This window comes from Echinops telfairi, unplaced genomic scaffold (assembly GCF_000313985.2).
Source record: "Echinops telfairi isolate 266 unplaced genomic scaffold, ASM31398v2 ScPeMD7_4;HRSCAF=17, whole genome shotgun sequence".
In the NCBI taxonomy this organism is placed as follows: domain Eukaryota; kingdom Metazoa; phylum Chordata; class Mammalia; order Afrosoricida; family Tenrecidae; genus Echinops; species Echinops telfairi.
The window spans coordinates 34,485,694-34,500,084 of record NW_022103900.1 but is presented as its reverse complement, the minus strand read 5'-3'; the positions used below and the strand labels follow the sequence as shown (position 1 = coordinate 34,500,084).

General features: G+C 36.6%; 1 protein-coding gene across 3 annotated transcripts in view; it reads left to right on the top strand.

Moving 5' to 3' along the window:
* The window catches only part of ARHGAP15 (Rho GTPase activating protein 15), an 806,341-nt gene that overhangs the window by 156,585 nt on the left and 635,365 nt on the right, over positions 1 to 14,391 (top strand). For all 3 annotated transcript variants that reach the window (XM_004703839.3, XM_045299417.1, XM_045299427.1), the window contains one exon: positions 9,248 to 9,337. In XM_004703839.3, coding sequence (XP_004703896.1) covers positions 9,248 to 9,337 — 90 coding nt within the window. The remainder of the gene's footprint in view (positions 1 to 9,247; positions 9,338 to 14,391) is intronic.

Sequence of the window (14,391 nt, the reverse complement as noted above, 5' to 3'; positions counted from 1 at the left end):
GGGCACCATCAGCCTTCTTCACCACACTTACTTATGCACACATTCATCTTCAGCGGTTATGTGTGGTCTTAAAGATACCCCCAAGGAAACAAAGGGTCTGGCTTGATTCAGGACTTAACCCCGCCTTACTCTTGTAATGGAGAACTCCCTCTAAAATGGGATCATAGTCACAGGCATAGAGTCCAGAATTATAACAGATCCCATCAGGAATCAAGGTTACAGTGGTCAGATCGGTGAACTACATCTCAAGGGATGCTAAACCATTTTGAGATGTATATGAAAAGTCTGTACAAATAGAGGAGCAAGCAGGGCAGCTGTCTTATTGGTAGAGGGCATAGCAAAATTATTGTTTTCCATAGTTGGAATTCAATACCTCTAGTAAATCACAAGACTTCTTCTCACTTGAAGAATATTGAAGTTTCTTATAAGTCTTTGACCTCTTTTCCCCGTGGTCATTCGGTGTTTTTTGTTTGTTTCTTTTTCTTTCCTTTTTAAAAAAAATTCCAAATAGCACTATTTACATAATTACAAGTCGTTAGTTATATTTATACCTGTAGAACAATTTTTATGAGGGCCCCAATTAACAATAGTGACAGAATTATTAGCTATATTATACATATATATACACACACATTTTAATATGGCCTTTGACAGCATAATTAATGCCACTCCTTTTGTACAATTTTTTAAATTAAAAGATCATTTTACTGGAGGCTCTTATAGCTCTTACAACAATCCATACATCACTTGTGTCAAGCATATTTATATGTATTTTGACATCATTATAGTCTAGGCATTTACTTTCTATTGAGCCCTTTTTTTCTATTCAGCTCCTCTTTTTTCCCCTCTCTCTTTCTCCCCCCAACCCGTGTGACCCCTTGATAAAGTATAAATTATTGTTTTCATATCTTTCGCTGACTGCTATCTCCCTTCTCCCGTGGTTTCTGTTGTTCATCCCCCTGGAGATATGTGTCTGTGTGTGTATTTATGTGTCAATCATTGCAATTGGTTCCCCCTTCTTCCCCTGCTCTCCCCACCTTCCCCTTACTCCTCTGGTATTGCTACTCCCATTCCTGTTCCTGGATTCCTTGTGGTATGAGCTCTTATTGTTTATCTGTACCTGTGCACATGCTCCAGGCTAGCCTGTAGTGAAAGGCAGTACTGGGGTCATGATAGTGGGGGTGAATAAGCCTCAAGGAACTAGCGGAATATTGTGTGTTTCACTATTTTTTATGTGCTTTACTATGTCCTGTTTGACTCATCCCTTCCTTGTGACCCTTCTGTGAGGGAATAACCCATTATCTACAGATGAGTTTTGGGTCTCTGCTCCAACCCCCTTCATTCTCAAATTATACAATTTTGTTTGTTTGTTTCTTTTGGGTCTCCTGATGCCCATTACCTGGCCCCAACAACAACACCTCTTGATCACACAAACTGGTGTGTTTCTTCCATGTGGGCTTGTTGCTTCTCTGCTAAATGGCTGCTTGTTTAACTTCAAGCCTTTAAGACCCCAGACACTATATCTTTTGATAGCCAGGCACCATCTGCTTTCATCTCATTTGCTTATGCACCCATTTTATTTTAAGCGATTGTGCTGGGAGGGTGAGCAAAACCTGGAATTATGTATACGTTTTTTCTTTTTCAATTTTTTGTTTTCTTTTCGTTTGGTCTCTGTTATTGTTGGTTTGCCTACTTATATAAGACAGGCATGGGCAGTGAGCTCAAGGAAAAAAACAATGAACTAACGGTCATGGAGAGACTTGGGGGAGAAGGAGTGTGGTGAGCAAGCAACATCATAGACAGGGGAACATGTAGGGAATTAAAAATAACAACAGGGGAACGTAGAGATCCCTGGGAGTGTTGGAGCAACAGCAATCTAGATGAGAGGAATTACTAAGAGGTGCAAGTAGCACGAATGTGATGGTGGGGCAGGAGGAAGGTGAAAGGAAACAGAGGAACAATCTAGGAAGCAAAGTTATGGATAGAGGAATAAGCATAGGAGTGTACATATGTAAATACATTAATTCATAAAAATAGAGGTATTGGCTTAGGTACATATACACTGAGGTATTGGACAGACTTCGGGCCTCTGCTCATACCCTCTCTCAATGCAAGAACCCTTTGTCCTCAAACTGGCATTCTGTGATGGTCATTTCTACAAAAAAAGTAAGCATGGCATTTCACCTAAGGAAAACTTAGAAACATGTTATCCCAAGAAAATGGGTTTATCAGAACTTCAGTCAGAACTACTAATATATCTGGAAGTGGTTTTATGTGATTTGAGGGTATATGTTCAGCATTGATTCTTCCGCATGTGTTTTACTAATATTTCTTTACAAGAGAACAACTAGCAAAGTTGACTTCTAATGACAGAAAAGGTTTTCCAGGTCATTTAGCACAGTTAGCTTGTTCAAGTACTTAACCAGTCAAAACTTTGAGTACAACAACAATTTAAAAGAAGGATAAAGGCCCCGTTACAATAATTTATTTTAAAGATATTAACTACCAATGAGAAAAATGAACTCAAGCATTAATTAAATAATGCAATACATCTAATGCTATTTTGTGATAGTATGCCTTTAATAGCAAAATGGACTTCTTTATGGGAGTAAAATGATGTGCTTTAGCAAAAAGATGTTTTCAATCAGAAAGCTTTTCATGAATTATGGAGTACTCAGTGCAAAATGAATATTGAATAACTTTGACTTTGTAACGTGAGTGCTAAGCCCTTTGTCAGACCCTTGCTCAAAAAGAGTGCAGACTACAAAGTGACAAATAGAGATCTATGAGCCAAAACTAATGAAGGAGTTTTAAACTTCAATTTAATATTTTAATTTTCATAATGGCAGTGCATTTGCACAGTTTGCTTGTTTAGTTTTCTTCATAGCCTAGATCATACCTTCAGGTAGTCTCTTCATGTGTTTAACAAGTAGAAGATAAAAAGCAGTCCAAAATTTGAGGGGTGAGGAGTGAAGATAGAAAATGAAAAATACGTATATTGAATTCTAGTGTTTTATTAACATAAACTTGGTAAATGAAAAAATGAAGTCAAGTGGTCAATATTAATATAAATGAAGCAGTCTTATCTGGTTATAATTTGCTCAAGATTTGGCCATTAACCACAATACATTCTGTATCTTACATAATTTTTAATAAGCACAAAAATATATGAAATTAATATAAAGCTTTATAAATGGACAATAGCTTACTGTCTCTCAATAAACCTCACCTTAGGCTCTCTCAGAAGTAAACCACTTTAATTATGAACCTTGAATCTGTGGTTTATCATTTTGGTCAATGTAATACAATGCATTTAGAGCTTGTATTTTATCTAAGATAAAATGACATTGATACCATGGTTGACTTTGTTATGTAGAAATATATGTGTGTGTGTGTATTCTTTCTTAAAACTTTACTAGAAAACGGAATTAATCCAGGAAGAAATATACCAGATGAGGTAGAAATATGGGCTTTCAAGGCAGACCACTTGAATAAGGGTTCTGTGGTCTACATTTATTTTTTTCTGCTATAATCCTTGGTTATCTCAACTGTAATAATGGATTAATAAGAGCATATACCAAATAAAGTTCTTGTGAAATTATGTGATAGACATAAAGCACCTGACTTGTAGCCTACATGTAATTCATCTTAATTATAATTTTTATGGTTATTGTTGTTGTTACTATTATATGAAGTAATAGACTATAGTGGTTAAGGGAATAAACTTAGGAACCAGACTGAATTGGATTCACATTTCCAAATTGACAATAAATATCTGAATTTTTCATTGAATATAAAAACTACCTGCCTTATTGCTCTTAATAATAATAGAAAGGCTTATGGGATAGGGGAGCTAGCTGACCAAAGAAATCATTTCAGTTGAATTTCTATCTCCACCCACACCACAGTTCAAAACAAATACTCCTGATCAGGTGTCTGCCACACAGTGATTCTCCCATCTTTGCTTCTGCTGTTCCTTAGCAGTAGATGGGGGGGAGGGGAAAGGGAACTTGGGGAGGTTTACATAGCCTTTAAATTCTAAGTTGGGAAGTTTTCCACATTGTATTTGTTCAAATCCCACTGCTAAGAATGGTGAATCTGGCCACATTGTTAAGGTCAAGGGAATTCTAACAAAATCGAACCTCTGACCAGTGGACTGCTTTCCAGTGCCAACACTAGCTTCTTGAAGAGAGAGCCCACATTGGGGGGTCGGGGGGCGGAACTGGCCATCCCTGCCAAGAGACAGCCATGCAGGTTGTATCAGCCTGTCTTTCCAGAACACAAAGCCCAAGTTACTAAATTACGGTTTATTTGGTAGGTACACATCCAAGAGAGAGAAAGCAAAGTAAAAGAAATTGAGATCAAAACAATGCTTGGAAAGTGCTGTTCTGATAGGGTGGCTACCAAGCAACAGCTGGGCAGGTGAGTCACTCAACTCAGCAAGATGCTGTCAACCTGCAGTCTGGAGGACTCCTGAGACAGTCAGTAGAAGGGTTGATGAAGAAAGGGTACTCATCCACAATTTGTTCCCATCCCCTGCTTCCCTGTGATGAACAGTCACCATTAACAGAGTTCACGTCTCATATCATATGGAATATAGGCCACTCAGAAAGTAACTACTGAGAAAGCTAGATCTCCCAGAGAGAAGTTGCTTACATCCAAATCAGGAAGTGGTGGGAGGTGTCAAAAGTCAATAGACACTGGTCGGTCGCCTGGGGAGAAGGTTGAGCATTCCAGGAGTGTTTCTCTTCCGATTCAGGAGGCAGTTTCACACACAGAGCTGAGGGGAAGGGACAATCCAAGGAGGGACAGGACAATGCCACCTGAGGCATCCGACATGTGACTAAGCCTTGCAGTATTAATTAAGTTCAAGTTTACATAAAGTACATGAAAACCAATATCTTCACACAGAAAAAGCACATGCAATAAGAACTAAAGTATTTATTATAATGAAAAATGTATTATATTATAATGATAAATTATAGTTTATTATATTAAAATGTATTTATTATAATGTGAAAAAATGCAGTACACTTTATTCCCCCCTTGGAAAAGTGGGAACATTTTCTCCTCAACTACCACTAAAGAAAAGTCAACTGATGGTATTCAAAATCATTAAGAAAGTTTTACTTTTCTGAAAACCTATTTTTATTTGAGATCGTGTAACATACTGAGAAATTTCACTGTTGAAAGAATTTCACTTCTTATTAACATCATTTATATTCATATACATAAAGCCCACATCTTATAATCAACGTATTCTCTGCTATGTTGACAGGGGCCATACTTTAGACATTAATAAGATCAGGTATCCATCCATTCAGCACTCTTTCCTAAATCATTTTGCCCAAATGAGAATTTATAAGTGAGTTTTATCCTCCTCCATGAACAATTTTCCAGAATCAAAACCAGTTAGCTGATCAAACTTAATTCTCCTAAACAGATTTTGTGTTTCATGTTTCAAAATGATGAGGACAATCCTGAGTCTATATTCTGAAGGAGCAATTAATCCAAAATAAAAAATGGCAGTTAATAATATATTTCATAAACCCTGGCCTTGTCTTAAAAAGAAATCGCAGCCAGTAATATGGGTATGTATCCCAACAATTTGTTGCGTACACACATGCATAGTTTCCATCAGTGAAAACACCGTCAAACAAAAGAGCATCTGGCCTTAGCTATTTTCTCAATATCCACTAAATGACTGTGGACCCCAAATATCCCATAAAGAAAAATGGGAAACTGAATTCAAAATTTTAATCTGTCAGAGAAAAAAAAAAAACGATGGGGAGATACCCTATCAGCTATCATTGGAAAATGATAATGATAAAATAAGAGGATAATAAAAATCGGAAGTGGACAAGACTTAGGATCCATTTTTAATGACTTCACATTGCTCCACAGAGACATTTATATTTTATTGTCCAGATGCAGCAACTCTTAAAGAAGTCTATTTAAATATTTTAGAAATCAGTCATTTCTAATTTTAATTTATTCCCGGAAGAGCTATGATATGTACATTCTTGGATTTAAATCCATATTTAGTCAATTTTTAAAGTATATTTTTATAATGATGTACAATATGATCCATTGGCATCATGCAGTTCATTAGCAGACTTTTTTCCTGTGTGTTATAGCTGTAGAATCAGAAATATATTTTCTATTAAAGGATTCTTTAATTTCAGGCTTCTTGTATAAAATCTTGATTTTCTTCCAAAGAAGTTCTACAACATTTTGAACTACTTATCCAGTGTTTAATAATTCTTAAACACTGAAACTTTTCTCTTTTTATAACCTTTACACGCCCCCAAAGCCTTTGCTTTAGTTTAAAAATTATTTAGTGGTTAGTTCCATTTTTATAATGGTCTGTTTATTTAATTATATCTACTTAAAGCACATGTATATTAATATATACAGACATATATCCACACATATACTAACTCAGAGCAACCATATAGGGCACAGTAGGTTTCCAAGATTTCAATCTTTGAGAGCAGACAGCCTTGGTACCTCAGACCAGTTGGTGACTTTGAACCACCACTTTGCAGTTAGCTGCCCAATGCTAGGTTCACTGCATCACTCTCACTGCTTTTACACATGCACACACGCACACACACACACCAAGAGAGAGTAGGGATATATTTGCTTTAATTCTTGTCCAATGTCTGTGTTCTTTGTTCTGTCACACTTCTGAAATTGCCCCAGATGTCTGTGACTTGCTTTAGTATACCATGACCCTACTAAACGCACTGCTATCGGGGCCCCTCTGATCCATGGAGACTAAAGAACAGGGTAGAACTGCCCCTCTGGGTTTCTGAGACTGTAGCTCCATTTTGCTCCTAAGTGTTACTAAAGGTAAGTCTAAATGTAAATATGTTTTAACTCCCATGCAGCTTTCATTTTGTTATCTACTATTTTGAGCTATACATATATTCAATTTATTAATGCTTCTGAAAATTTGTGGATTTTTTCCCTTTTAATTCTCCTTACAGTTCACACACCTTTCAATCACTTACAAATATCTATTGAATGCCTATTTTATTTGAGGATTCTAGATTCTGTGAAAAGAAAGAGGTATAAGACAAAGTTCAGCTTCTTGTGGGAGTTGATTGTATAGCTTAGGGGAAGAAACACCAAAATAGAAGTCACAAAGTTCAGAAAACAAAAGCATTGTAGCAAATCCTGCTGAACAGAGAGAAAAGAGCCAGAAGGGATGGTGAGCCTGGCCTCTACAGGTAAGGCAATGCTTTTGTTTGATCGCAAAAGTTGACCAGAATTAAGAAAAGTGGCAGGAAAGGAAGGTGGGTTGAAAAGCGAGAACCATGTTCCATGTGAAAGAGTGCCTGCGTTCTCTTACGCAACTGTGCTGCTGTTAGGGGTCCTGGGTCTGTCTGGAATCATAGCAACCCCCTGTAACCAAAGACCAAAACACTGCCTGGTCCCAAGTCATCAATGATAGATTGAATTTCATTCCCCAACACTAATTCAAAGTTCTCCATTCTTCTCCAATCTTCCTTAAGTGTTGTCCAACTCTTGCCAGCATAGAGATGGTTTAACAGGTTGGTTTGAATCAGACACACTTTAGTCTTCAGAGTGGCGTCTCTGCTTTTCGAAACTTTTTAAAAAAAGAGCTACCACCTTTCAAAGATACTTTCCAACTATTTTTATGTGGCTTGAAGCAATTAGGTTTCTCTATAGATGAATTCTTTCAGTACTTTTCTCAAAGTATTTTCTAGAGTAGGCTGCATCAGGTAGGTAGGTCCTCAGGGATGTCGCTGGGAGTGAGCTGAGAGAGAGAATGTCTCTAGCCTCCAAGGGGGAAAAACAGTAGTTCCCAAAATCCTCAGGAGAAGGCAATGCACACACAGAGGCCTCATTGACTATCACCTGATTGACAGGCTAGACTCCACCTCTTCACTCTTAATCCTCAAATTGACAACAGATTATGTAACTACCACACATGTCTTTGGAATTTTCTATGTGTAAGATCATATCATCTGCAAAAAGAGTGAGTTTTACTTCTTCTTTAGCTATCTGGAGGCCTCCGATTTCCCTTTGCTGCTTGTTAGCTCTGGCTAAGACTTCCAGAACAATACTGAATAACAGTGGTGATAAAGGGCATGCTTGTGTGGTTCCTGTTCTCAAAAGGATTACTCTCAGTGACAGTGATGGTAGCTCTGGGTTTTGTATATATGGTCTGTTTTGTGAGGAACTTGCCTTCTACTTCTATTTTGTTTAGTGTCTATCAGAGATGAGTTTTGGATGTTGACAATTACAAGACTGTAGATCTTTATGGAAGCAGACTGCCACATCTTTCTCCAATGAGCAGCCAGAGTAACTGATAGGTTTTAACTGCTGAGCTTTCAGTTAGCAGTAAAGCGCATTAACTGCTACACCACCAGGTCAAATGTGATGCATATGAAACAAATGACAATGAGAACAAGCAATTGTAGATGAGAATCATATATATTGTTGACTATGAGTTACTGAAATAAAATCAACTTTTAAATAACGTCCAGGATGCAATTATATACAAGGAAGAGCACTATAATCTGCTGGGCCTAAATTGAATTTATTCATTATAATTATACACACACACATATATATGTAGCTTAAGAAGTAAACTGTTCAAAAGCATGCATTTGGCACTTAATATATGTTTATTGAATTTCTTAATCTACAAAACACAAACTTGCATGGGAGCATTGAGATGGACTAAGTCACCTGCTCCGTTTTCTAGATGACGTACTCAGCTTCCAAATTTCTACATTCTTGAAGTCACAAAACTAAAGTTCTATAATATTTTTCACTAATAATTTATTGATTTCCTTCTATTTTTAAGCTTTCAAATATATTATTTCAAAATGTTTTATCTTTTTGATAAACCTATCATTGAAAAGAATATTTAATGTAGTTGAACAATATATATATTGTTATATTTAAGTATATATATACTTAAATTCCTTAAGGGTTAGAATGTGTGGACATAATTTAAACCATTCACATTTTAAGATTTTTAAAATATATTTTCAGTTAATAAAATCATTTTAAACATAGCCTTTTTAATACAGATTGTTAAAAATATACACTGCAAAATGAAAACTTATGCAAACTTGGATTTTACTGAAAAAGTGTGGCAGGTTTTGAACTATAAGTATATTTTGTTGCTAACACAGCAAGCTCTCATTTCCTTTGACATGCATTATAGATGTTGCACTTTTTATCCTTATGTCATTTGTGTTTGCAGAAATCTGGATACAAACCAGAAAGTGTGGATTTGTATGGAGCACATATTGAATGGGCCAAAGAAAAATCAAGCAGAAAGAATGTCTTTCAGGTAGGAATTTTACATATATTCAATTTATTTTCTCTTCCTCCAAGTCTGAATTCTCTTGGGTAATCAAAATAAGAACTTCCTTGATTTGATGTTTTCATGTGTGTGTATGAACCAGTGGACTAAAGGTCATTATAAAAGATAGGCTTTTCTTCTTGTTGACTTTTTGGTTGGTTTTTCTGATTTCCATGTCTAGTTGCTATCTAAACACAAAATACGTATTGTGTGTCAGTTGATTTTAAAATAAAAGTCATAGAATTTTGTAATGTATTGATAACTGTTTGGAGATTAAACCTAAAATGTCTTAATCTAAATTTATTTAATATAGAAATTTCAAGTATACACAAATCAAGAGTCACTACTGATGGTAAATTATTTACATTTATTGATACTCCTGCCTTCCAGTAACAAATGCTATTTACTTGTAACTGAGATGGAGAATGCTGAATATATCTAAGATTAGAATCCTTTTCATAATCAAAATTTCTTTGTTTGAAAAACTACTTGTGATTATTAAATTTCATCATATTTTAAATGTTAAGAGCCAAATAAGAATCATTGAAAGAAAGGAAATAGACAAAATATAATTTATATTCCATTTTGCCAAAATATCTTCGACACTTCATAATTTTAGCTTATTAGAGGTTCACTTTTTCATATTTTTAAAGTGATATTTACTTTTGTTTTCAAAGCAACTAATAATTCTGCTTTAAAATTTATAGCAGCTAGTAGTCAAAGGTATAGCTTATTATAATCATTACACACACACACACACACACACACTGTTTTAAAATTAAAGCTCCACTAAGGGCATTTAGGTCTTAGAAAAAAATGAATTTAGTTGATCTTAAATATTAGCTGAAATTAATATATTGGATTTATAGAAGAATAAAAATCTGAAACTTGTTCTCATAGAATCAATTTTGACTCATTGCACAGGGTAAAACCACTTCATAGGCTTTCCCAGGATACATTCTGTGAGAAAGCACAGTGTCACATCTCTGTCGTCCTGCAGAGCCCCTGGCGTTCTGTTGCCTCCAAACTTTTGGTTAGCATGGAAGTGTTTAACCACTGTCACATCAGAGCTTCTTTATAGAAGCACCCACCCCAAAACCTCACTGGCCTGGAGACTATTCCAAATCTAAATGACCCTCTATGACAGAGTTACACTATTGTCCAGGGTTTCTGGTCAGTAAATCTTTATGGGAGCAGACAGCTTCCCCCATAGAGCAGCGGGTGTTTTCAAACTGCCCAGGGTTTAAACCTTCATCTAATCTGCGTTGCCACTAGGGCTATTTTCAGAAGCACAACTAGGTGATATTTCCTCTCTACATTATTTCTGAGGAAAAGGCAAACAACTGGCTTTCAGTTTGCTCTGTGTTCTGTAGCTGCTAATACAAGTATTCAACTAATTTGAATCGGCTAGAATTAAAACAAAAATTCATTTTTAACCTTTGAAAGAATTTATTTTCTTGATTATATTTTGATGGACCCTTTTTATATGACAGAGTTTGAGTTTTCTTTTTTAATTAAAAAACAAGAATGAAAGATACAAGAGAACACTATGGAGAGAGGGATGGAGAGAGAAGAGAGGTAAAGAAGAAAGGAGGGAGAAGAAGGGAGGGGAAGGGAAGGAAGGAAAGAGGAGCCAACATAGTAAATTAAAGGTCTAAAAGGAAAAGTGATTAGAATATGGCTTTATGAATAAAGAAAAGTAGATTTTGTCTTAGGGTAGAAGACTGTAGATCAATTAGTATATGCTGTCTTCTATCCGTTTTGCTTCATTTTGCTATAATACACTAACATAAATGGCTTCATACTTGGTAAAGTAGAGTGGCAGCCAAAAAGAGGAAGATCCTCACCAAGATGGCTTGACCCAGTGGCAGCCACCATGGGCTCCAACAGAAGGACAGTGGTGAGGCTGGCGCAGGCCCAGGCAGTGTTTCGTTCTACTGGACCCAGGGTCATTATGAGTCAGAACCGACTCCATCGCAGCAACGGCAGCAGCCTAGCCCTAGCCTGAATGACAATTCAGCTGCTCAAGTTGACTAGAATGGAAGTGGATGATGGGAGTTAAGTGGTTTTAGTCTTATCATGCATTTTGAATTTAACAACTTAATCATTTTTTTGTTTGTTTTTTTAAGAGAGAAAGGTGTTAAATTTTGGCATAAACACAGTTCTTGGCCAATGGGAACTCATGGCCATGGGCATGAGTTTCTTCTATGAAACCATGAGGTGTCAAGTTAACCTGCAAACAAGGGAGTTAAGCAAGTATCTATGACATATAGGGCTAAAAGTAGTAAATAAAACATATAGGAATGGTTTTACATGACAGTGTAATAAGGTGCTGAGGTGGTACGCGCCGTCTCAGTGTTGTAGAGGCTAAGCCTTGGGCAGCTCGGACTCCCCAGCACTCCCCAGGGAGAAAGATGGCCGTCTGCTTGGAGCTGAGCAGGGTGTTTCTCCCTGCCAAAGAGGACACTGTGAATTGGAATTCACCCTAGAGCAAGGGATTCATTCGGCTTAGGCAGCGTACACAATTTGATTCTGCTGCTAACCTGAAGGCTGGATGTTCAAAACCATCCAGGGGTACCACGGAAGACAAGTATGGTGACCTGCTTCCATTACGGGTCCAGTCAAGAAAACCCTGAGGGACAATTTTACTCTGTAACACGTGAGATTTTTACACGTTATACACATGCATCATAATGCATGTTCGAGTGCATATTTCCATGAGTCAGAATTCACTTGAGGAGAGCGATAAACAACAAACAAGCATTGTATATGTAGCTGTAGGTTGAAACCACCTGTATCCATGTCCTACGTATCCCCCGACCATTCTAAGGATGGCTAACGACCTCCTGTGGTAATTTTCCAACGTGCGGTGGCATTTTAGAGGTGAAACTTTGCCGGCTAGTTTTGTTCATCATACCACGGAACTGTTCGTTTGGCGTCGGTCTTCTTTCATGGTCTGTCATTGTTTTGAATCCTTTAGATAAACAAGAGTTGTTTATCAGGGTGTTGTAAATAACAGAGCTATATAATGGTTCCCGTTTCATTTCCTACTTCATTCTTTTGGGGGTGAATCCCATTGTTTTCTTGTTAAGCTAAAATATTTCCATCACCCAGACATACGAGCTTAGGTAACATTTGCTCATAAGGAATGCATAGATACAGTCTGGGCCACTTACGTCGTGTTTTTCTCTCTAAGACAGAAATAATATAAATAGCTTTTATAGAAAAAGCGTCAGGAAGGATTTGCCAGAGAGCTAAATCTAGATGACTTGCATCAATATTTGATTAGATACATTAGCTGTTCCAACTCTCAAATGATCAGAATAAACACGGTTCTGTCTCAAAAACCTGGTCTTAAGGCATTGTTGGGTGTTTGAGTGCACGCGCGCCAGGGTTTCATTACCTACAGACTAATGAAGGGCGTCTTCCTAACTGAAAAGACCATCACAGTTTCAGCTGATGTGCTTCGTCAGAAATAGCTTTAGAATCCCAAGTTTGAATTAGGCTTGGTGTTCAATCTTAGCCTATGAATTATAGATTACAGATAGCAACTGACTATTGAGAGTTTGGGTTTGAGAAAAATCAAAGAGCAAAATTAGAAATAATTTAAAATTTGAAATCTGTTCTTAAAAAATTCATGCATTAGCAATTACATGCCACAAAATGGCAATGTCTGTAGAGAATCTGAGCTTCAAATGAATAAGAAAACAAACAGAACATTGTTTGTCTGAGATATGCCGGAAAGACTGAGTCTACACTTCTGACACATAAACACAAAAATGGATTTCATCCCTGCATTCATTTCTCTCTGTAGTACCTGCCAAATTTCCTTCATAGTCAAAGTCCCATCGAACTCTTGATGGGGATTTCATCTTATTTAAATTGGTATACAGTAAAAAAAGAGACAACAAGTTTGGGTATGGGATTGCCATTAGCAAATTGCAGTGATGTGCACTCACTGAGTTCGAGTATCTCTGATTTCATACCAGAATATTTTCTTTAGTTCAATGGGTAATATTTAATACTGAATAACATCTTTATTGAAAATTGTTACTGTCTACAGAAAAGGAAGCACAGATAATCCTAATGTGTGTTAAACATAGATATTATGCATAAATAATGTGTTTGGTATAGACGTACATCTCACAACTTGACCTTAGACAGTAGACTGACAATTTCTGCATGTATTACTAATCACCCATACAAACATAGAGGGACACTTTGCACGTACAAAAGGTAATACAAATGCAAGTTACCTAACATCAAATGTTCATTGCTTCTAACTTTGGTTTTATTCTGCATTTAATGAATTATCAGGGCCCATAACCTGCTTGGTTTACTTGAGAAAACATTTAGCAACCTCGTATTTGGAATGAACTGTGATATCAGTTTTCGTAGTTAACTGATGAGCACCACTAGGTCTTCATCAGAGAAAGAGTGAATAAAAAGATTTATGCTTAAATCACATGTTTTAAACATTCCTGCTAAGTGCTAGTTTGCTCTTTGGTGTTTAGCCTGAAATTTAAAGCAGTAAGGATTAAACGGATTACAACATAATCTTAAGTAATCCTAAATGTCATTTACAGAGAGATAGTTGTAATAACTAAATAAAACCATGCTAAAGGATGGCAGTGTTGTCAAGCAACATCTGTAACGGAAGCCCGTTCTTTTCCCTGATACATACAGTAGGCATTCAAAAACAAAAACAAGCTCTCAACAGGAAGTTCAACTGGAAAAAAAATAGTTGCAAGGCAATTTAAAAGAGTCAGTTACGTTGTCAACTTATCATAGCTTCTTCTTTCAAAGTGGAAGACATTTCACGTTCTCCTTTCTAAGTGGATGGTAAGCTTCATAGTTTCACAAGTCTGGAGAAAGGAGGTTGGTGGCATCCAATAGACAGATGACTCCCAAACTCCAAGGAACTAACCTGTTATTAAAAATAAGATAGTCCTAAAGTCATTAATTCTGTGACATTTCCTTTAGTACTTAAATATTCTTCACTTCTGTTATGAAGCTTTGTCTCCTCAGAAAAATCTAAGTGC